The sequence below is a fragment of the Mustela putorius genome, unplaced genomic scaffold (assembly GCF_011764305.1).
Source record: "Mustela putorius furo isolate JIRA1106 unplaced genomic scaffold, ASM1176430v1.1 tig00003853_pilon_pilon_pilon, whole genome shotgun sequence".
In the NCBI taxonomy this organism is placed as follows: domain Eukaryota; kingdom Metazoa; phylum Chordata; class Mammalia; order Carnivora; family Mustelidae; genus Mustela; species Mustela putorius.
In genome coordinates this window covers 24059315-24084412 of record NW_025422005.1, presented here as the reverse complement: position 1 = coordinate 24084412, position 25098 = coordinate 24059315, and the positions used below count along the sequence as shown (strand labels likewise).

The window sequence follows — 25098 nt, the reverse complement described above, 5'->3', positions numbered from 1 at the left end:
TGTAAAATCTTTAAAAAAAAAAAGTTCATTTTGTATACTTTAACATAAGACAAAATTATGAAAGTGCCTTAAACATCCTTCATCCCTAATATTTCCTGTTCTTCAGCCTTTTAAAGATGGAGAGCCTCTCCTGTTAGAATAACCACATGGCTGCAAAGTGGGTGAAAAGCAGAATAGTTTTAAAAACCTGTTCTTTGGGGCACCTGGGTGACTCAGTGGGTTAAGCCTCTGCCTTTGGCTCAGGTCATGATCTCAGGATCCTGGGATCAAGTCCCACATCAGGCTCTCTGCGTGGCAGGGAGCGTGTTTCCTCCTCTCTCTGCCTGTCTCTCTGCCTACTTGTGATCTCTCTCTATCAAATAAATAAATAAAAATAAAAATTTTAAAAACCTGTTCTTCTACCAACCTTCTCTTTCCCTCCAGAGGTGCTTTTAAAAGGTAAATAATTTGGAAACTCAACTTGTTTATATAGGCTTGCACTTTCCCTCCAATTAAAGTTCTAGTCATAATCAGAGTAGGCGACTCTGAGCAGCGGCTACATTTCCACATTACACAACAGCAGCTCTGGAAAATGGCTGGGGAAAGCAGGAGTATTTTGAATTTCACCCAAAGGACTTGTTTTATGATCGCAAGACAGGTGATCTGTGTGTGTAGGATTGTCAAATACCAAACCAGACAGGGAAACCAGGCTCACAGGTTCCCTTCCCAGGGGCTAACTTCAAATTTAATTTAGCTGGGCAAGTCAGAGAATCCCGGGAACCTCTTCGTTCCATTTCCATGTTTGTGTGCACATAAATACTTTCAGTCATTAAAATTGCAGGCTTACAGTTAGAAAGTACCTTTACAATCACGTAGCCAAACAGCCCTGCCTGCCTTATGTCATGAAGCTTTCTCTTTAAGCCTTCACCAGAAAACTAAATTATGGGATCCATTAGGAGAGACAAAAGAGAGACTCGACTCGAGCTATTCTCACTCACCTTTACAGAGAAAAAGACCGACAAGAAAGGCATGTAGACGAGTGAGACAATATGAAAACAAGCATGGAGATTTTCTTCTCTCTCTCCTAACCAGAGTTTGGGTGCACGACAGGAAGAATGGGGAACCTTGGGACCAGCCTTGCCTCTCTCAGAATTAACTCAGCAAAGCCCTCCAAAACCAAGAGCATTCCACTAAGAGGTCATTAGTCCCTCGACTCACAAGGTCCAATCTTTGTATGTAATCTAACAAAAATGCATGTAGAAGAACAGTGAAAAAAAAAAAAAGTTTCCTCTCGGGGTTCCAGAAAATTGGACAGATGGCAGCTTTCGAACACAGAACGAGCAAAAACAAATTCTAAATTCCCCCACTGAAACGGACTGCTACGTAAGTGTCTCTCGATCGGACAAGTAGGACCGAATCCGCCGTCTGTCATCAGAATCCTCTCCGGCAGGGTCATTTTCCTCACCAGACTCCACATAGATGGGCCAGTCATTGTCCGTGTCACTCTTTTCTTGGCTTTCGGACGAAGCCTCCACCAGGCTAAGGTTGATGGGCATCAGATCGTCATCCTCGTCGTGTGTGTCGGTAATGCAGGTGCAGCTGTCACACAGCCCGAAGCGCCGCAGTCCCTGGGACAGGTGACTCGTGAAGGTTCTTCTGCAACCCTTGCAGATGATCGGACGGTTGGATCTGTGCACCTACAATCACACATGCAGCTGGTAAGCGCTCTCCACCTTGCTCTCTCGGCCACAGCCTCTGCCTCACCCAGGCGCTTCTGCCCCGGGGCCCTCGGACATGTGAGGACCCTGCCCACCTCCCCTTTGCCAAGACTTGCCCTGCTAGGAATGCCTTGGAAGAAAATCTTCCCTGATGCTCTGGGCCAGGTTAGGTGCCCAAATATATATTCTCCCTTATCCTTCTTCCTTTGTTGACTTTTTTTTTTTTTAGATTTTATTTATTTGTGTATTTAGAGAGCGTGAGCAGAGAGAGGGGCAGAGGGAGAGAGAGAATCTCAAGCACACTCTGTACTGAGCCCAGGGCCCCATGCAGGGCTCAGTCCCACAACCCTGAGATCATGACCTGAGCAGAACCAAGAGCCGGTCACTTAACCTACTGAGCCACCCAGGTGCCCCCCTTTGTTGAATTTCTAATAAATGGTTAGTGAATTCCCTAGACTATAAGCTCCAAGAAGGCAGAGACTGTTCTCATTCATGTTCTCTGTCACATTTGTTACTATAACCCTATGCCTGGCATAGAAAGGGCATTCAGGGAACGGGTGTGGATTTTAGGCATGGGTTTTATGTACCCGCAATTGTCTAGTTATTAGGAAGGCAGACTTGCTGGATGGCATCTTCTCCAAATGTGGCGAGCGCTCTGTCCTTACCTCTTCTTTGAGAAATGCACTCCTTGCCTACGAGAAGCACTTTGCAAGCTAGAAAAAAGAACCTGATCTCCTACCCCACGCAGTCCCTCCTTAGGGCAACAGCTCCAGGACCCCTTCCATATAGGCTGCGCTCTTCAGGAGCTCCAGCCTAGAGGGAGTCTGTGAACCAAAGCCTCTCCTATGGAGAGTTCTGGATACAGGACGCACACAAGAGGTAAAGACAGAGAAATGATGGAGGACAAAGGCCAATAACTCAACACCGAGCTCTCTGGAGCGGCCCTACATCCTGGCCAATGTTCCTGCCTTCCAGGGGGTCTCCTGGGCTTTCTACACTAATCCTCCAACCTTACCCAACCTGAGCATGTCCATGACCTTCGTACCTGACAGGGCCTTTGAATACCACCTCTTTAGGCTGCAGTAGACTGGACCTTGTATAACAGGGAAAGAGAGGGAATAAGGATTCCAACCAGTGAACCATCCTTGGGGCACCAGGAACCTACTCTGCCAAGACAGACTGGAGAAGTAATTTGGGCCGGAGGACAATTAAAAACTTGACACTATGGGAAAAGCCCGCTCTCAGATGGGTGTGGTTGGGGCCAGCCCTGATTGTGGAAACAGTCAAAAACCTTGGACTTACCTTAAATCTGGATTCTTTCCAAACTACAACTCACATACCACCTTTGAAAAGCATACAATTCAGTGGTTTTTAGTATATTCACAAGATTGTGCAACTATCCCCACCCTCTAATTCCAGAACATTTTCATCACCCCAGAAAGAAAGTAGGTATCTATTTACTGCCACCCCCTTCCCATCCAACATCCTCTGGGCCCCTGGTAACCACTGATCTACTCTATCTCCATGGGCCTGCCCATCTTATGTATCTCATATCAAGGAACTCATATAAGACGTGGCCTTTTGTGACCAATTTCTTTCATGTGGAAATGCTTAATTATTTTTTTAAAGATTTTATTTATTCATTTGACAGACAGAGATTACAGGTAGACAGAGAGGCAGAGAGAGAGAGAGAGAGAGAGAGGGAGGGGGAAGCAGGCTCACCGCTGAGCAGAGAGTCCGATGTGGGGCTCAATCCCAGGACCCTGAGATCATGACCTGAGCCGAAGGCAGAGTCTTTAACCCACTGAGCCATCCAGGCACCCCGAAATGCTTAATTATTATTAATTATTAATAAATGCTTAAAGTCTTAATGCTTTTAAGGCTCATCCCTGTTGTAGCATGAATCAGAACGTCATTCCATGTTATGGCTGAATAAGGGTCCATTGCAGGGACAGACCACACTTCGTTGACTCATGTCTCAGTTGATGACACTTGGGTTATTTCCACTTTTTGACTACTAGGAATAATGCTGCTATGAACCTTTGTGTGCAGGTACATTTTTGTGCGAATGTACGTTTTCAGTTCTCTTGGGTATACACTTAGACATAGAATTGCTGGGACCTACGGTAATTTTATGCTTAACTCTGAAGACCCACCAAATTGTTTCCCACAGTGGCTGTGCCATTTTATGTTCCCACCAGCAGTGTATGAGCGTTCCAGTTCCTCTACCTCCTTGCCAACATTTTATTACCTGCTCTTCAATGATAGCAACAGTAGTGTGTTTGAAGTGGTAGCTCACTGTGGCTTTGACCTGCATTTTCCTAATGATTAGTGATGTTGAGCATCTTTTCATGTTCTTACTGGACATTTGTGTTTCTTCTTTGGAGAAATGTCTATTCATATCTGTTGTTTAATTTGGTAATTTGTCTCTTATTATTGAACTGGAAGAGTTATTTATATATTGTGGTTACTAGATCCTTAGCAGATAAAGGATTCACTAGTATTTTCTCCCATTCTATGGGTTCTCACATTCTTGATAGTGATCTCTGAAGTCGAAACCTTTTTTATGTTTGATCTTCCAAAGACTGATTGCCTTGCTCAAAGATGATCTTAAATATAACGCCTTCCTAAATGGCCCGACTGCCTTTTAGCTGGTGGGAATTAACCACTCACATGGGAGACAGAAGGCCAGGAGGCAGCCAGTGGGAGGAGAGGTCCCCTGGGTCTGGAGTCCTCTTTGCCGCCCACAGGTGGCTTAGAAATAGCAGCACGTGCTTTCTCCATACCCAGGAACCACATTGGGTGGGAAAATTGAAGGTGTGCTTTTCTCGCCTTTGGCATCACAGTGGTGAGAACAGACCACAGTCCCCTGTCCACGCCCACTGTTTTCTGCCTTATGACAACCATCCCTGACCAGGATCTAAACTTTCTTGAGTCGGGGTGCCTGGGTGGCTCAGTCAGTTCAGCTCAGTCAGTTCAGCCTGGCCTTCGGCTCAGGCCATGATCCCAGGGTTCCCAGGGTTCCCAGGGTTCTTGAATCGAACCCCACATCAGGCTCCCTGCTCAGTGGGGAGCCTGCTTCTCCCTCTCCTTCTGCAACTTCCCATGCTTGTGTTCTCTCGCCCTGTCTCTCTCTAATAAATAACACCAAAAACAAAAACAAAAAAAACCTTTTTGAGTCTAAGAAAACTAGTCTCTTATATAAGTTTTAACTTTCTCTAAGCGCCACCAACCCAACTTTAATTAAGTAGAAACACATGTTTAAAGTTCTCTGAAAATATTCCAGTGGACGGAGAAGTAATGGGCAGGCTGGTTCACCCTCACCTTAGGCAAATCTCAGGATCCCTCTCCCCACCCACCACAAGAGATTTTCCAGCCCAGACACTTACGCTCAGGGCGTGACTCCGCAGGTGCTCCTGTCGCGTGAACCTCTTGCCACAGGTCTCACAGGGGTAAGGCCGCTCACCTGTGTGCGAGCGGATATGCCGCTTAAGGATGCCTTTCTGTTTGGCGGTGTAAGGGCAGAAAGGACACTTGTGAAGCTTGATGGGGACCACCAACACGTCACCTGGGGAACCAAATGGGTTGTAAGCATCAGTGACACTGCGTGATAGGGACCTGGGGAATTTCGCCAGCCCGGATCCAGATAGAGGACATCACCTTTACCACCAGCTCACAGCAAGACACTACAAAATCCAAGTCTTTGTCTGGCTGCCAGTCAGCCAGAGGGTAAAGTGGGATTCTGATACAAGGTTGCAAGGAATGACATATGGCTTTCAAACTTCTCTGTGGCTCATAGTTAGAGATACATTACAACCTCAGGAGTCACAAGTCTTCAAGTGGATAGCCGGAAAATTCCCAAAATAACCCTCATTCTTTTTTTTTTTTTTTTAAAGATTTATTTATTTATTTATTTGTCAGAGAGAGAGAGCGAGAGTGAGCACAGGCAGATAGAGTGGAAGGCAGAGCCAGAGGGAGAAGCAGGCTCCCCGCGGAGCAAGGAGCCCGATGCGGGACTCGATCCCAGGACGCTGGGATCATGACCTGAGTCGAAGGCAGCTGCTTAACCAACTGAGCCACCCAGGCATCCCAATAACTCTCATTCTGACAGAGTCTATAGTCTCTGTTTTCATTTGCAGGCAGTGCTGATGGAGACCCTGTTATGCATGGAGTTTCATCTCCCCAAATTTATACATTGAAGGCCTAACCTCCAGGGTGACTATATTTGGAGATAGGGAGGTAGTTAAGGTTCAATGAGGTCTTAAGGGTAGATCCTTAATCTGATAGGACTGGTGTCCTTATAATTTGAGGAAGAGACACCAGAGATCTCATTCTCTCTCTGTTCATGCACAGCGGAAAAGGCCATATGAGGACCAGCAAGAAGGTAGTCGTTTGCAAGCCAGGAAGAAAACAACCCTACCGGCACCTTGATCTTGGACTCCGAGCCTCCAGAAATGTGAGAAAATAAATCTCTGTTGTTTAAGCCACTCAGTCTGTGGCATTCTGCTGTAGCAGCCTGACCCGACCAACACTGATCTCCTGAATTGATTTCATGAGCCTTAAAAGTTTGGAACCCTCTGTTATGATAAGCCAGACCCCTGGATCAGGATGCATACATTCTAGGACAAGAGGGCCTAAGAAGAGTTCCAGGCATGTGCAGATGTGTACTGTGATGCACACTTTCAACTGGAATTCGTATTAAGTCTATTGATCTGGGGGAGCCTGGGTGGATCAGTCGTTAAGCATCTGCCTTCAGCTCAGGTCATACTCCCAGGGTCCTGGGACTGAGCCCCGCATTGGGCTCCTGCTCATCGGGAAGCCTACTTCTCTCTCTCCTACTCTATCTGCTTGTGTTCCCTCTCTCACTCTATCAAATAAATAAATAAAATCTTAAAAAAAAAAAAAAGTGGAGTGCCTGGGTGGCTCAGTGGGTTAAAGCCTCTGCCTTCAGCTTAGGTCATGATCCCAGGGTTCTGGGATTGAGCCCCACATCGGGCCCTCTGCTCAGTGGGGATCCTGCTTCTCTCTCTGCCTGCCTCTCTGCCTACTTATGATCTCTATCTGTCAAATAAATAAATAAGTAAAATCTTTAAAAAAAAATAAAAGTCTATAGATCTGAAATCGTCAAATATCCAGAGATTCACTTAAATCTTTTTTCAACTCTTTTTTCCCCACCTTGCTTGTACAACCATTAAGATGACAACACGATTATCCTCCCACATACAAAACTCTTCTTTCAAGTTTCCCGATAACCCTTACTGCAGTATTCCAAGACATGTCCTCTCTATCCACAACCTTCAGGATTTAACAGACTTTGGTCATACCACATCCTACAGGAAGGCATTAGTGACTCAAGATTTCCAGGCATTGAAATCTGGGTTCAAGTCCCCACTTCTCCATTTGCCAGCCGTATGACTTTGGACATCTCCCTTAACTTCTCTGTGCCTCACTTTTCTCATCTGTAAAATAGGGATGATACTAGTTCCCACCTTAAAGGACTGTGAATGAAATGAAATAATACCTAGAGCACAGCGCCGAGCACATAGTAAGAGCTCAGAAATGTCAGCCATTTTTGTACCATCATCCTCTCCTTGGTGTTTCTTTACTCATGAAGCAGTCCAGGCTCTGTGGTTTCTCTCAACACCGGAGTAATTCCTTTTCTCTGGGACCTTCTCAGGATACCTACCTGGGCTTTGTCTTTTTGGAGGTGCTGCCAAATGTATGGCAAGCCGAATCCCAAGTGAGAACCCCATGTCATTCCCAACACAACTCAACCTAAGAGTGGAGATTATTTTCTCCCATCTTGAGTTCCCAGCCTGATAATGCCTAACATTTTGCATCATCTACAGTGACCCCAAAACCTGTTTTCTACAATAAAGCACCAGCTCTTGGCTCGTAATTACCTACATACGTTGGATTATTTAATTTCTCACTGAGCGCACTGGGTCTAAGATGCCAGTTTCCTGCTCACTCCTCTAGTATTGTGGAATCTTCCTGCTATCTAATCCCACTAGCCTGGCATTACACTTTACTTTTCTTCTCAATTATCTACCAAAACATTATGTAAAATGGGTCCAGCATTAGTCCTTGGAAAGACCAACTGTTAACTCTATCTTCATCAGAAAATTAAGAATTACCACACTTTCCTTCCTCTCTCATGGTCTGATCTCACCAATACAACTGTTCATTTGAACGCCTACACATGCCAGACACTGTGCTAATAAGGTCCATCTTTACCAAGACACCCATTTCTTCCCTCAAGATGTTGAGTCTGGCATGAAAGAAAGACATGTAAACAAATTCATGCAATATAATGTAACACGTGCAAAGTCCAAATGATGAAGAAGCATAGACAAGAAAGTAATGAATTCACTTTAGGAGTTCAGAGAAGATTTCACAGGACAGGTGATCTTTGAACAAGGTTTTAAAGGATGAATAGGAGTGCTCACTTCGGCAGCACATATGCTAAAGGATGAATAGGAGTTCACCAGGAGTTCAGGACAGAGAAAGGTATCTCAGACAGAGGAATACACAGGCTCAGGCATAGAGGTAAGTGAGAAAACAGAATATTAAGCAGAAGGGGGGGAGATGACAAATGAGGCTGCAGAAGCAGCAAGAACCAGACTGTGAAGGCCATGGTCAATCATTTATTCAACAGATTTATACTGAGCATCTACTATGTGTCAGGCTGTGTTCTAGGCCCTGGGGATATAGCAATGAAAAGAAAGACAAGAATCATTACCCTCATGATTCTGACGTGTTCAGGAACTTGGACTTCATTCTGTAAGAGGCTAGAATTTTAAGGAGGGGAAGTACACAGTCAGATTTGAGGTTGTTGTTGTTGTTGTTGTTGTTGTTGTTGTTTTCAAGCTTGTGTTTATTTATTTGAGAGACAGCGAGAGAGAGAGCAGGAGCAGGGCAAAGGCAGAGGGAGAAGCAATCACCCACTGAGCAAGGAGCCCAATGCAGGGCTCGATCCCAGAACTCCAGGATCATGACCTGAGCTGAAAGCAGACGCTTAACCAACTGGGGCACCCAGCTGCCCCTAGATTTTAGTTTTAAAAGATCCCTCAGAAAACAATGCAGTAGAAGGAGCTTATTAATTTTTTTTCCCAAATATTTATTTATTTATTTGAGAGAGAGAGGGTGCGGGGGTAGAGGGGCCGAGGGAGAGAAACAGAGAGTCTCAAGCAGACTATGCAGGGAGGGCAGAGCCCATTGTGGGGCTCAGTCTTACGAACCTGAGGTCATGACATGAGCCAAAACCAAGAGTGGGACACTTAACCGACTGAGTCACCCAGAACTTTGTAGGAAAAGGACTGAGGAGAGGGAAGATTCAAGGCAGGAAGAACATCTGGGAGAGGACGAGAAATGTCGGGAACTAAAGCACTGACCTCAGGGCAGAGAGGAGGAGACACACATGTGAAGTAAAATGAACAGTGCTCCGTGACCACCTGCAGGAGGGCAGACAAGGGAAAGAGAAGATCGAAAGGACACAGATCCTGCGTCAGCTGACCTGGTGGATGGTGGCGGAATAAACTGAAGTAGAAAACACAGGAGGAAAAGCAGGCACTAGAGGAATGAGGGGTTCAGTCTGGGGCAGGCCCAGAGCATCCCTGGGGGGCATATCTGGGTTAGACAGAAACATCTGGAGTTTAGGCACAGAAGGGAAGAATACAGTTTTGAGAATCTTCAGCCAATTGGAGTGGTTGCTTTATTAAGGCCTGGGCCTCCCTGGAACACCCAGCTTCCCTACCCCATCACCCTGACTCCCCTGAGTCGGAGGTGAGTAGGAGCTGCCTCGTGATTCAGTGTCATCTCCAGACCACTATCCCTCCCTCCATCCTTGCAAACCTTAAGATCTTTTGAAGCTCACACCAGCAAACGAGAGCACGGCTCCCTCTCCTTATTACCATCATCCCGGAGCCCCGAGGTCACCTCCTCATTCTGGGGAGATTTGGTCACCTTGCCTTCAAATACAACTCCTGGCGTAATTCTTGGTGTGAGTACCGAAAATGACCCTTCCAGCACCCTGGCCTCTCTGTTCCTTGACCTCCTTTCTTCCAAAGATCTTGTCTTCCGCCCCACCTCAGCCACCTGATCCTAGACCAAGAACTCTCAACTCCGTGTGCATATTAGAATCACCTGGGAGGGGCGCCTGGGTGGCTCAGTGGGTTAAAGCCTCTTCCTTCAGCTCAGGGTCCTGGGATTGAGCAAAGAATCGGGCTCTCTGCTCAGTGGGGAGCCTGCTTCCCCCTCTCTCTCTGCCTGCCTCTCTGCCTGCTTGTGATCTCTGTCCATCAAATAAATAAAATCTTAAAAAAAAAAAAAAAAAGAATCACCTGGGAAATTTAAAAAAAAAAAAAAAGCCAAAAAACAAACTGATGTCCAATCTCTACCCAACTATTAGATTTTTAAAGCCCTCTGCCTAGTGTGTAGCTGAGAGGGAGAATCATGGCCCCCTACCCAGATATTTCCAATAGCTGCATTTGCTCCATAGGCCACATGTCAAGCTCTCCACTTTCCAATTCCTATTTCATAGGTTTCCAGCTCACCCCCTAAGTGCCCCTTCTCAGTTGGGACCAAGCCAATAGACTCTGCCACCATTTTATCGTCCTTCGCCTCCTTGGGGCCTTATGCCTCTACTTCCCCAGTACAGTGCCCACAGTCCATCACTGAAATCACTCCTTCACATCCACCCTTAACTGCCTGGGTCCTCTCTCTCCCTCTGTCTGTATTCACCTGGTTAAACCTAAATTCTGGTTAAATACAAGTCTATGCCCATTCCATACCTGAAACAAGGCAGGTTAACATCACCGGTGAAATATACACAACTGTGTGTTCTGGTCTCGCTTTGAATCCATCTAACCGTCACCCTCTGAGCACCAATAGCAGAGCCCTTGGTTCTGCCCAAGCACCCTAAATATTCCCCTGGCTCACTCTCTCCCACTCTCCTCGGGGACTATTCCACACCCTCCCTCTGCTCAGGTCTCCGCCCCCTCACTGTCCCCTCCTCCCTTTCAGCCACTGCCCTTACTGCTGCTACTGCTTCTGCTTCTTTTTAAGATTCAATGTATTCATTTGAGAGACAGAGAGAAAGAGAAAAGAGCACTATCAAAGGGGAGATACAGAAGGAGAGGAAGAAGCAGACTCCCCACTGAGCAGGGAGCCTGACGTGGGGCTCGATCCCAAGACCCCGAGATCATGACCTGAGCTAAAGACTGACACTTAACCATTTGAGCCACACTAGAGGCGCCCCGACCTTTGCTTCTAACTGATGAGAAGCAATCAGAAGAGAACCTCTACATGCTCCCAGCCACCCCCAAGCCCTCCCCTCCACCTCCAAACACATAAGGTCTGCTTCCACTCCTGTTCCTATGATTCAACTGTCCTTTTTAGTGACCATCCTCAGCACTGGACAGGGACCCCGCCGGCCCGCACTCTATCCAATGTCCCTCTCTCCCACCGTCAGTTATCTTCCTTTCCTGGATCGCTCCCTTCACTAAACAAACAGGCTTTTAGAACTCCACCTTCATAAAAACCTCAACCTCACATGCCCCTTCAGCTGCTGGTGCACTTCTCGGTCCCCTTCCCAGCAAAACCGCTTGAAAGAAGCATCAATACTCACTGTCTTCACCTCTACTTCCCCAGCTCTGTTTCAAGCCCTTTGGTCTCTTGCCCCCTCTTCATCGACACTACTCTGGTCAAGCCTGCCAATGGACTTCCCAGTGATCAGTTCTCTCTCTGCCTCCATGCAGACCTGGACATAGCTGATGTCTCCTTTCTCCTGAAACACTTTCTCCTCCTGGCACACCCATCACTCTCAATTCTCCTCCTATCTCCCTGCCTGCCCCCTCCCCATCTCCTTGACTGGGCCCTATTTTTCTGACCTCTACATGTTGGAGTATCCCAGGGCACAGTGCGTAAATCTCTTACCTTCTCCTTCTACACCCATAAGTTCACGGGATCTATAGGTTTCAAATTCCATGGACCCATTAATGACTCCCAAATGTATAGCTCAGCTGTGATTCCCCCCACCCCCTGAAACCCCAAGCAGACAGGAACAACTGCTTAGTGAACATCTCCACTTGGAGATCCAAGAGGCATCGCAAACATAACATGTTTAAATCAACTGCTTGAGCTACAGACCTGAGGATCACCCTTAACTTCTCTTTTTCTCATATCACTCATACAAGCCATTAGGAAATCTGGTCTGTTCGACCTTGAGAGGTAGTACAGTCCTAGCCAAGAAGACCACTTTGGAGATTATGACATACACTACCCACAGCGATCCTTTTACGATATGGCATTTTAAGTCACTCTCAGCTGAGACTCTCTAGTGTTGTCCCTTCTCAGAGGAAGACCCAAAGGCCTTCTCCTGGACTTTAGGAGCCCACCTCGTCTGACCTCATCCCCTGGCACTCTCTGCCTTGCCCACTCCACTCCAGCCCCAGCAGCACCCTGCGATTCCTCTCGTTCATTGACAACTGTGACCCGCTCCTGGGCTTTTGCACCTTGCTCTTCCCTCGCCTAGACTGTTCTTCTCTCTGATTTGCCTTGCAGTTTGCTCTCCCCCTCCCTTGCAGTTTCTTCTCAAAGGCAACTTGTTAGAAAGGCTTTCCTTGTCAACACTAAATAAGATAGCATCTCTTGGGCCCCTGGGTGGCTCAGTGGGTTAAAGCCTCTGCCTTTGAATCAGGTCATGATCTCAGGGTCCTGGGATCGACCTCTGCATCAGGCTCTCTGCTCAGCAGGGAGCCTGTTTCCCCCTCTCTCTCTGCCTGCCTCTCTGCCTACTTGTGATCTCTGTCAAATAAATAAATAAAATCTTTTTTAAAAAATAAAAATAAAAACCAATCTGATTAAAAAATAGGCAAAGGATTTGAGTAGACACTCTTCCAAAGAGGACATACAGAATGGCCATCAGACATAGGAAAAGATGCTTAACATCACTTATCATCAGGAAAATACAAATCAACACCACAGTAAGCTACCATCTCACACCTGTCAGAATGACTAGAATCAAAAAGAACTAGCAAGTGTTGGCAAGCATGTGAAGAAAAAGGAACACTTGTGCATGGCCGGTGGGAATGCAAAGTGGCACAGCCACTGTGGAAAACAGTATGTAGGTGTCTCCAATCCCACTATGGGGAATTTACCCTAAAAACACAAAAATACTAACTTGAAAAGATATATGGGCCCCTATGTTTATTGCAGCATGATTTACAATAGCTAAGATATGGAAGCAGCCTGTGTCAATTGATAGTTGGATGGATAAAGAAATTGTGATTTTAGAAAGTATATGTGTGCGCACACACACACACACACACACACACACACACACAGTGGAATATTCCTCAGACATAAAAAAGGATGAGATCTTGTCATTTGCAACAAGATGGCTGGACCTAGAGGTATGGGTATGGAATGATCGCGACACCCGCCTGACTGTCTCCCTGCCCTCAACTCCCATTTCCACACCATCTGGTGCTGAGGCCAAATTAATCTCCCCCAAGCACAGGACCTGCACACCCCCAAGCTCAGTAACTACCAAAAAATTCCCCTGTGCCTACAGACAAAACCTCACCTCTTAGCATTTAAGGTATTCCATAATCGGACCCAATAATCAATCCAATCAATTTCTCTCCTCTCCTTAGTCTCAGATGCCACTTTCATAATGCCTCCCTGATCTCCCAGGCAGAAGCCAGTTCTCCGGCTTTTGGACTACTGTGAAAGTCACACCTCCATCCGCCTTCCAGCCCTAGTGTCTCTCTATCACGTGATGCCAATGACACATATCTTACCTCCTCAAAGACACCAGCAGCACTTTGAGGGCTGAATCTGTATCTGACTTACCTTTATATCTTTACCATGAAGGTCCTTAAATATCTGAGCAAATAAATGAATGACCGAACACATCAGTCCTACTCTGTGCCTTGACATTTGGAATACATTTGCCCAGGAGCCATGTGAATGGAATCAAAACTTGGCAGATAACAACATGGCCAGGGGCCAGGGTGGCTGCCTTGACCACAGCACCTTCTAGCTGGAAACCTGACTTTATAGACTAATCGACTGGACTTAAATGACAAGGGCATATGGCTGCATTATTCTTTTTTGATGTTTGTGCTTATAGGCAGAGGGGCTGAAAGATAAAATCATGGCACTGAAATCCTCTGTTCATTTGTGCTGTCTGCACGGTTTGTCTGAGTGAAATGAAGCCAGCCCAGGTTTCTCGCTTTAGCTCTGCCACTTAGCGGCTCTGCATTCTTAGGAAATTCCCCCAAACCCTCATGGGTCTCGGTTTCCCAACTCTTCTGCCAAACTCATGAAGGTCTAGTGGATGTGAAAGGATGGTCACTGTCTGCGAAGGGCTATTCTGCACGGAAATGAGATGTCAAGCTGTTCCTACAGCGTGTTCATGAAAACAGCCACTACCTTCTAAATGCTGGTTAAGCCAGTGTTGTCCCTGAGGCTCGGAAACAGTATTTTCGAGTTTTCAAGCCTAGTTTTAATCAGACATTCAGAGTGTTCTTGCTTTAAAAAATGAAATTAAACATCTCGAGATAACCATTTAGTAACAAATAAAAGTGGCTGATCTCCTTTATCTAAAATGCTTTCACTGTTCAGTATTGAAGAGTGAATTTAAATTGGGATTCATTAATTTCTTGAGGTTCTGGAAGCTATAGGGGTACTTTCATCAGTAAGGTGGCAGCCAAGTGTATTTCAATCTTCTACAAGACATTTTGCAACAATTACCCCGCCTGTTAAGAGGAGTTAGTCACATCAACTCATCTCTCAGAATTGTTCAGGGAGACAAGCAAGTGCTCTTAAAACACAAAAGCCTACCAAAGGAAAATATTTGATATAAAAGCTAGTTTAAGGTTGATGATTTAATTAAAACACACATGTATTTGGAGATATCAACATTAATAAGTAAAATATTATTATTAAGTATCAGTATATTGTTATTAATTATAAGTATATTAATAACAAGTTATTACTATTATTTTTTAAAGCCTACCAAAAGATATAAGAAACTTACTCACATAAAGCCAAATACCAACGCATTTTAGATATTCTCAGGTAGACAGCACCATTGACCATGACACACTTAAGTGCCTGTCAACTGTGTGCCAGGCACCACGGCTGATACAGAAGTATCAGTATCTTACCTGTCTGGAACATGTGATCATACATGAGAAAAAATGCTGAGAACCTTCTCATTCGGTCCTCAACCCTGTGAGAAAGGCAAGGCAGGGATGATTACCTCCTTAACAGCTCCAAAGAGATTGACTGATTTGACCCAAGTCCCCCTGCTGATTAGCAGAAGACTGTAGGTTCTTTCCATATCTTCAGAGTGCCCTCAGCATGCTTACATTCTCGTAGAGGTAAAATACTACCACGGAGGAAGAGACAATGCCCTGCATACAGCAGGTGCTCAATGAATGCCTCTTGGTGGGGGTAGGGATAATGTGGCAGTAATCATGTGGTGATGATGGAGACTATGATGGCAGTGACAATGACAATGATCATGATGCTAGGAGCTGACGAGGCCCAGGTGCACGTGCTGAAGGACCAGCAGAGATGCTGAATGCTCATGGAGCTCACCTGAGTCCTCCCCATACCAGTCCGTGTGGACATCCATCATGGAACTAACGGCTCCTGGTGCACCATCCGGTCTTCCCTCCAAACTCCGAGAAAAGGGATGGTCTGGCTCGTCTTTGCTGGGGACCACACTGTTGCGCAGGAGTGCCTCCAGGAATTGCTTCACGTGGTAGTTACCGTAAGCCAAGTCCATGGCCTGGCCACCGGGCAGAGCCTCGTCCATGTGGGCCAGGCCGAGCGGGGCTGCATAGGGCGGCAGCGGCTCACTGCCCTCTACCTCCACCTCGTCTGCATCAAACTCCACCTTGGGCTCTATCTGTTTGGGCAGAATAGAGAGGTCACAGTCAGTGGGGCCGCTGCCCTGGCTGTCCTTCACCACCAGTCCCAGCCGGTGGCCGCCTCTGCAGTCACTGCAAGGGGACTCTCTCAGACAGCCCACGCTCTCCTCTCCCTCGGCTGCGGAGGAGCCCAAGCTCTTGGCATCGCAGGAGGTCCCTTCCCTGCCTGAACTGGGGCTTCCACCATCACCCTGATGAGCCCCCGTGGCCGCCGCTGCTGCCACCACCGCCGCCTCCTTCTCCATCTTCCGGCAGATATCGAGGGATGACCTGATGTACGTCTTGCAGAAGTTCACCACGTCGTTCATCTGCAGGTAGCTGGCAGCCGACATCACTTCGATCACGTTCTCCCCGCACAGATCCAGCTTGCCAGAGTACAGGAAGTCTAAGATCGTGGAGAAAGCGTCGGAGGTGACAATGTCCAGGGACGCCGTGCTGGGCCGCCCGCTGTCCTGAATGTAGTGAATGAGCAGGGCTCGGAAGTAGCCGCTGTTGGCGAACAGAATGTTCCTGTGGGCCTTGAAGATCCGCCCTTCCACAATGATGCTGCAGTCACAGAAAAAGTCCCGCTTGCGCTGTTCATTCAGCTCCCCCAACAGCTTCTCATAATAGGACTGCATCTCCATTGCTCCACCAGCGGCGGCTGCTCTGGCGTGGCCTGTATCTCTGCCAAGATTTTTTTTTTCCAGTTAATTCATCAATCTCAACCTTACAAATAAGATGTTCAGCTTTAATTTTTTTTTTTCCTCGTTCTTCTCCCAAACACTGATTCAATAGTGTCTTTATGATACCAGCTATTTGGGGATCTAACAAAAATCTAGAGGTGGTCCCACGGGGTGAATTTATGAAAAACAACAAAAAATAACCAGGACGAACTGCACATTTTACATGGACTCTCTCAATGAATTTTTATAAAAACCCGATGATAAAAGACCCATGCTGTCCCCATTTTTCTGATAAGGAAATCGGAGACTTAGAGAAGGTAGGAGATGACCCAGCTGGAACAGAGCCAAGACTCAAAACCAGGTCAGTTATCCCCTGGAGTGCCTGTTCTTATGTCTACACTCTACTTTCTTCAAGACTCAAAATATACATAATTCCCAAATCTAATATTTACAGCTCAATCCTGGCATGGAACTTGGAGACACACCCCTATTATCATCCCTTCAAGGAAGCATGATAGATTCTTGGGCTAGCCAGCATGCAGTCACTATTTTTACGGTTTTAGTGCCCTGTGTGGCTTTGAGAGATCCACCCGTCCCCCATTCTTGGCCAAGGTGATTTGTATCAAGCCGGTGCCATCCCCCCAGGCTCTAGATAGAACAGAGGCTAACACAATCAAGGTATCTCACCTGCTTTTTTTTTGAAGATTTTATTTATTTATTTGACAGAGATCACAAGTAGGCAGAGAGAGAGAGAGGAGGAAGCAGGCTCCCTGCTAAGCAGAGAACCGGATGCGTGCTTGATCCCAGGACCCAGGGATAATGACCCAAGCAGAAGACAGAGGCTTTAACCCACTGAGCTACCCAGGCGCCCCAAGGTATCCCACCTTCTGAGCGCAGGGGTTAGCTCAGAGATGGCCACGTGGCTTGGTCAGAGCAATAAAAGGCAACACGCGTTTACTGGGGGTTCCATCTCTTCTGAGATGCTGCCTCGCCACCAGGGGAACCAGCCCGACAAAGAAGACAGTCCAGCTCAGGCAGGAGCATCAGGGACACCATCTGAGCCCCAACTCATGCTGGGCCAAAAGTCAATTAAGTCTCTTTTTGCTTTAGCTGGTCTGAGTTGGGTTTTCTATCTCTTGCAAATGAGAGACTCCACACTGACAGACTCCACAGCCATTGGTTCACTCACTCAAATTTTAAAATGTCCTGTCCCTTGAATATCAATGGACTCCAAGCCTTTGAAGGGATGAGCCATGTCTTAGCTCATTTGCTATGCCCCACAGAACCTGGCAGAGTGCTCTGGACGAAGGAGGTTGGCTAAGTAAAAAGGAAGACTCCCTTCTTTAAAAAAAAAAAAAATTTTTTTATTTATTTGTCAGAGAGAGAGAGAGCACAAGCAGGGGGAGCAGCAGACAGAGCAGGCAGAGGGAGAAGCAGGCTTCCTGCTGAGCAAAAAGCCCAATGCGGGACTCGATCCCAGGACCCTGGGATCATGACCTGAGCTGAAGTCTTAGCCAACTGAGACACCCAGGCATCCTGGAAGACTCCCTGCTTAACTGCTGAGTAGAACAGGTATAAATCAAGTTTAAAACCCTTCGGCTGGGACGCCTGGGTGGCTCAGTTGGTTGGGCAGCTGCCTTCAGCTCAGGTCATGATCCCAGCGTCCTGGGATCGAGTCCCACATCGGGCTCCTTGCTCTGTTTCTCCCTCTGACTCTGCCTACCACTCTGTCTGCCTGTGCTCGCGCTCTCTCTCTCTCTCTCTGACAAATTAAAAATATATATGTATTTTAAAAAATAATAATAAAAATTTTAAAAAAAAAACCTTCGGCTGATGAGAAAGACGGACACTGACCTTCTTCACTGAGCTCTCGCCTCCATTGCTTCCCATCACACAAACCACAAAGCCATCCCGCCACAGCACTGTAGCTGGTCTTAAGGGTTAATGTGCTTCCAGTTAACACAACTCCTTGCTTACCAACCTAAGGCCCTTGATCTATAACCAAACTCATTTGCTTTCTTTGAGATTTGCAGACCACTGGCCTTGGAAAATGAAGAACTAGAGAACTCTCCCAGGCCACAGAGGCCAGCAAGTCTGTTTGAAGCTGCCTCAGCTTTCTGATTAGCCCAGCAATCTTTTAACAAAATGTTTTTCTTTTTTAAGGTCACGCAGATGACTCTACTGACCTCCCTTTGCGCATCTGTAAACCTTGGCCTCCTTTACAGAAAGATCAGAGTACTCTTGCACAACCCCGGGGTAGCCAGGAGCCAGACCTTCTTGCACAACCTGTGTACTGAGATAATTCTGCAGCTAGCATCATTGAGTTTCATATCATCAAGAAATGTCAAAGACCATTGAACTCCCTTTAAAAATCTCTAGGCCAGGGACACCTGGGTGGCTCAGTTCCTTAAGCTGCTGCCTTTGGCTCAGGTCATGATCCCAGGGTCCTGGAATAGAGTCCCACATCGGGCTCCTTGCTCAGCAGGAGCCTGCTTCTCTGTCTATCTCTGCCTGCCACTCTGTCTGCCTGTGCTCACTCTGACAAATAAATAAAATCTTTAAAAAATAAATAAATAAAAATAAAAATCTCTAGGCCAGGGCACCTGGGTGGCTCAGTTGTTAAGTGTCTCCAGGGTCCTGGTTTCAAGCCCCCCACCCACCCCCGCTTCTCCCTCTCCCATTCTCCCTGCTGGTGTTTCCTCTCTTGCTGTGTGTCTCTCTCTGTCAAAGAAATAAATAATTTTTTAAAAGATTTTATTTATTTCTTTGACAGAGAGAGAGAGAGATCACAATTAGGCAGAATAGCAGGCAGAGATAGAGCAGGAAGCAGGCCCCCCACTGAGCAGAGAGCCCAATGCAGGGCTTGATCCCAGGACCCTGAGATCATGGCCTTAGCCAAATGCAGAGGCTTAATCTTAACACTGAGCCACCCAGGCGCCCCAGTAAAATCTTAAAAAAAAAAATCTCTAGGCCAGGCAGAAAACTCAGAGTTGGCTTTTGGACAAGAGCCTGCCTTCCCCCCAGGTGGCCAGGCTCCTCTCTTGAGTAGTGGCCTTTTGAGCAACAAGCAGCTGAACTTGGCCATGAACTTGGCCATCAACTATTCCTTTTCCATACTGACGCATGGAACACAGAGAAGTATCTACAACCCAGTACATCATCTCCCTCTACTGGAATCACAAAGGCCTAGTTGGAGCTGCCAACCACAACCAACTTCTTAGCACCCTCCTTTTCTACAATGCAACAAAACCATACCTCACACAGTCAGAAATCAGACACTCCCTCCCCACAAAAAAGGCCCTTCCACTGGGAAAAGAGACTCCCCAAGGTCTGTGTACTAATGGCACAGACAGACTAATTGCACAGACCAGACCCCCAACAACCTTATTAAGAGGCTATTCACACCTACTTTCTATGTATTTATAGCAAGTGATGCATTAAGTTTAGAAACTAGACAACCCAGTAGGGAGAGAAGTCGAAGAGTGTCTCGGAGCAAGTAAATTGACAAAAGTGAGAACGGACAGCTAGGAAAAGGTAAAAAAAAGTTACTTAAAAAAATAGAACCAGGAATTTTTTTCAAAATATCAGCCTGAGGCCATGTAGCTAAGCATATTAAATGCTCCTACATATCCAAAATGGCCTAAGGACAGCACTAAACTGTAGCCTGGGGCTATCATTGATGGGCCTACGTCATCAAGATGATTCTTATCTGTTTATATTCATTTTAAAGTCAAGGAAGTTATGTCATAATTTCTGGAATTTTTTTCTTATCCAAAGTAAAATTAACATTTGGTTCAGAAAGGAGGAAAACTGCCAGATAGCTGCACAATTCTACTATTCCCAAAAATATCAACCCTGAAAGTTGTCACGGGAGTAAGGTTTCACTGTCATTCCGCTTCTTCTGACTGCTCCAGCCAAGTCTTCCCCGCAGTTCCTGCCATTGCCTTTGGCTCTCAAAATATGAAGGGAAAAACAAGATATAAGAAAATGCAACATTCCAATGTCACACTTCACTCTTTTTCAGAACTGAAAGAAAGGGGCACCTGGGTGACTCAGTTGGTTAAGCATCTGCCTTCCATTCAGGTCATGATCCCAGGGTCCTGGGATCTGTCCTAGAATTGGTGCTGGCATAGAGCCCAGCCATCACACTCCCTGCTCAATAGGTAGTCAGCTTCTCCCTCTCCCTCTGCTCTTCCCTATCCCGTTCATACTCTCCCTCTCTAATAAATGAACAAAATGTTAAAAAAAGAAAGAAAGAAAGAGAAAAAGAACCAAAAGAAAGCCTATCAGACTGGTAAAAATCACATTTTTCAATGTGCTTCTATCCACTGCAGATGCAGATGTAATTTGGAACACCATTTCAGAGAGGAATTTGGCAATATTTATTAAAACTTAGGGGTACCTTGGTGGCTCAGTTGTTAAGCTTCTGCCTTCAGCTCAGGTCATGATCCCAGGGTCCTGAGATGGAGCCACACAACAGGCTCTCTGCTCGGCAGGAAGCCAGCTTCTCCCTCTCCCACTCCCCCTGCTTATGTTCCCTCTCTCTGCCTCTGTCAAATAAATAAATAAAATCTTTAAAAAAAAAAAAACTTAAAATGCACATTTCTTTTGGGGTACCTGAGTGGCTCAGTGCGTTAAGCATCTGACTCCTGATTTTGGCTCAGGGCACGATCTCAGGGATGTGAGATCAAGCCCTGAGTCAAGCCGGTAGTTAGGTCCAGCATGGAGCCTGCTTAAGATTCTCTCTCTTTCCTTCTCCTTCTGCCTCTGCCCCCCCACCTACCCAGCTCATGTATGTGCTCTCTCTCTCTCAAAATTTAAAAATAAATAAATAAATATAAGATGTAAAAATTTTTAAAAATGCACACCTCTTTTGTCCCAGAAATTTCAATGTAAAAATTTACCCTTTCAGATGTGTTGCCAAAAAATACCAAATTACAAGTTCAGAAATGTCCATTCACCAGGTTTTAGTACTAGCGCAAAAGTAAAAATGATCTGAAATGTCCACCAGTTGGGGACAAGTTAAATCAATGAGGTACAATCACACAGGCGAATACTAGGCAACCATGTTTTTAATGAGCTAGAGTTATGTGTGTTCATTATGGTAAGGTCACCAAGATATATTAAGAGAAAAAGGCAAGGGGCGCCTGGGTGGCTCAGTTGGTTAAGCCACTGCCTTCAACTCAGGTCATGATCCCAGGGTCCTAGAATCGAGTCATGCATTAGGCTCCTTGCTCGGCGGGGAGCCAGCATCTCTCTCTGCCTCTGCCTGCCTGTGCTCTCTCTCTCTGACAAATAAATAAATAAAATCTTTTTTTATAAAGAGAGAGAGAGAGAAAGGCAAGATGCAAAACAAAATGTACTATATGATCCTGTCCAAATGTACTATATGATCCTGAAAAATCAATGCATGATTTTTCCTCCATAAGATTATACAAGCACAAGTTCACAGCAGTTACGCTTGAGAAGAGCAATTAAGTGTAAGAGGTATGTGGAGGAACCCTCACTTTCTGATTTCAACCTCTCTATACTGTTAGGGTGTTTTACTATGTGTATGTACTTCCTTCATTTTCTCTTTTTAAACAAAGGGGAGAAAGGAGGAGGGGCAAAGGGATAAGAAATTGGCAAACCGGGGAGATAAACCAGTGTAGGTACAACATCTCTTAGCCTGAAGAATGGTTTTATCTCCAGGGCACTTCCATCTTTCACTGGAAGATGCTCTTTTCCAGCAGTGGTACCCAAACCCATCTCCTTTGGCTTTCTTGCTCCAAATAATGTAGATTCTACTGGGTCACATAAATACTCCCTAACTTTGCAAAAGTCTGTCCCCAACCCTATACTTGGCATATACGGTAGAAATTGTTATTCATGTCACTTGCCTTTGGTGTCCTACATCCCTGTGACACGCTGAGGATCACTACCTCTCCCTGGGAAGAAGCTCTCTGTGTGTACTGCTCTCCAGAAGTACATTTATCCACACTCTGGCAGGGACCCTGCCCTCCCGCCCCAGCCCTCTCACTGTTTCAATTCAATTCAACAATGACTGGCTCCATACAATGTCTGACACAAGGAAGATACCAGGATTAAAAAAATAAACCAGGTACAGTGCACGTCCTCCAGGAGAGAGCAGATGCCAACACTCCTGCCTATAAACACACTCCCACATTCCCCAGGGACTCCTACCCGGATCCCACCACTATCTTCATTCAGCTACCAAAACCAGACTTGAATTCCACCCACTAACTCTGACAAGACTCCTTCAGTCTCAGCAACCTGAGAATAGTGAATACCTACTCATCAAAAAAAAAAAAAAAAAAAAAAGTGGGGGTATGCATCTGGGTGGCTCAGTGGTTAAGCACTGGACTGTTGGTTTCGGGCTCAGGACATGATTTCAGGGTTATGAGATCAATGCCCCTGGTCTGGCTCCACTCAGTGCTCAGCACAGAGCCAGCTTGAAATCCTTACCCCTCCAACTTCCTCCCGTTCTGCTCCTCCTGACGGCTCATGCACACACTCTCTCTCCCTCTCCCTAAAATAAATAAATAAGGGACACCTGGGTGGCTCAGTTGGTTGAATTGTCTGCCTTCAGGTCCAGTCATGATCTCGGGGTCCTGGGATGGAGCTCTGCATGGGGCTCCCTGCTCACTAGGGAGTCTGCTTCTCCCTCTCCCTCTGCCCCTCCTCACCTCTCTCTGTCTCAAATAAATAAATAAATAAATAAATAAATAAATAAAATATTTAAGTAAATAAATATAATCTTAAAAAGAAAACAGGATGGGGCACCTGGGTGGCTCAGTGGGTTAAAGCCTCTGCCTTCAGCTCAGGTCATGATCCCAGGGTCCTGGGATTGAGCCCCGCATCGGACTCTCTGCTCAGCGGGGAACCTGCTTCCCTTCCTCTCTCTCTGCCTGCCTCTCTGCCTACTTGTGATCTCTGTCTGTCAAATAAATAAACAAAATCTTTAAAAAAGAAAGAAAGAAAGAAAGAAAACAGGAAACTGCTCATCTATTGCTAGCATTTACTGCATACCACTCCTCATGAAGCACTGTAAGAAGTACTTTACAAGCATTAAGTTTTATCTCACAATAACCTAATGCAGTAGATATAATCGTTGTACCCTCTTTTTCAGGGGAAGAAATTGAGGGTCAGATTTATAGCTAACACGCCCGAGCTGGGATTGGAACCAAAATTAGTTTCATTCCAGAATTGACATGCTAACCACTATGCCAACCTGACTCCCCAAAAGGGTTGGGGAAGTCACTCCTCTCCTCCGTTCCCATGGAGGGGAACGACACGGGAGAAGAGTGTCCATTTCCACCGGAAAAATTTCGGGGTCAACTGCATCTTCGGTTCACCTGCTAAACTGTTCCCAAGAAAAGGGGATTCCCCCCTCCGCCTTCTAGAGCCAGACGACCCTGCAGAGATCACGGGAACCAGTTACTGGACCTGTCTTTGGCTCCTGAGGGTGGGGAACTAGGGCCTTGCCCCTCCCGGGGCCTCCTGCAGACGAAGTGACCATCGCTGCGGTGAGCACTGCCCCAGCCGGGCCAAGTCCTCATTACCACCACCACCCCCGCCCCGTCCCTCGCACCATCGCCATGGGCGGGCACCAGGACCACACAGCCGGACGACGCGCCAGGGAGAACCCAATGCCAGCGAATGGGGGACAGCTACCGCCGCGCCACGCTACCCCTCCCCACGCGGGAGGGGATGGAGGGTCGGTCATCCAGCTCAGGTTCACGCGGTGGGGGTCTCGGGAGTAGCCAGGGCCGAGAGGTCCAAAGGAGGCCGACCGAGAGGGGAGTTCCCTGCCCGCTCCCTCCACCCAAGGCCGACTTCTCGCGGCGCCCCGAATCCTCCCCAAACCAATGAAAGCTGCAGCGCGAACCCGCTTCTCGGCTCTCACCTTTCAGCCGGATCCAGCAGCGCGGCTGCCGAGCTCCGCGCCCCGACACGCCCCCCTTTCATTCACCTGTCGCCCCCTCCGTGAGAGGCGAGGCAGCTGACCAATCACAGGGGCTCCTGGGCTTAGGAAGGCGGGCCCTGCGGCCAGCAGGTTAGTCAATGGCGCCAGCGCCCCCTCCGGAGGCTGCGCTCTGACCGCGCCCGCGCTCGCGCGGTGACGGGAGTTGTGGTCTCAGCGTTCCCTTCTCCCGCGAAGACAGAGTGGACAAAACTACAAGTACCGAGATACCAGGAAACGGGGATTGCCGAAGGCTGGGGCTCGGCGGGGTCTTCTGAGTCCCACTGAGGGACCTGCGAAGGACGGCGTCTTTGTGCTGAGAGCCGGGAGCGCGTTGCGCGGGTTCCAGCGGCCTGGAGAGCAGGACCTCTGACCCGTCAGTCCGCACACATTCCACTTGCCCGCGCTCCGCTAGCATTCTGGAAATGAGGGAAAGGATATCATCCACTCAACCCCGCAACACTCCGTTTCACGGATACACGTGAAACGGTTAGAGGGCGATGTGCCGCCGGCTCAGTACCGACACCGCGGGTTGTGGGACAGCTGCGAACAAGACCCCCCAGCTTGCCGCCCCCGGGAGCCGAGTTCTCTCAGCAGGTGCATGGGTGGGCCGGGGCTGCGGCATCAAAGTACTACAAACGGGCTTCAACCGCAGAAACTCATTGTTCCGCAGGTCTGGTGGTTAGGAGTCCAGTTGTGGGCAGGGTTGGTTCCTCTTGAGGGCTCAGAGGGGAGGATCTGCTCCAGGCCTCGCTCCCGGCCTGTAGACGGCCTTCTTCATGTCCGCAGAGCTTCTCCCGTAACATCTCTGCGTGTAGATTTCCCTT

At 47.2% G+C, this 25098-nt stretch overlaps 1 protein-coding gene across 1 annotated transcript; it reads right to left on the bottom strand.

Annotated features, from left to right (window-relative positions):
• Nucleotides 1–381: 381 nt before the first annotated feature.
• On the bottom strand, nt 382–24255 carry ZBTB8B (zinc finger and BTB domain containing 8B). Its single transcript, XM_004740907.3, has 4 exons — nt 24215–24255; nt 15309–16309; nt 5087–5265; nt 382–1676 (listed from the first exon to the last, which is right to left on the bottom strand). The coding sequence occupies exons 2-4, from the start codon at nt 16267–16269 to the stop codon at nt 1359–1361; spliced, it is 1458 nt and encodes a 485-aa protein (XP_004740964.3). The 5' UTR covers nt 16270–16309; nt 24215–24255; the 3' UTR covers nt 382–1358.
• Nucleotides 24256–25098: the final 843 nt, after the last annotated feature.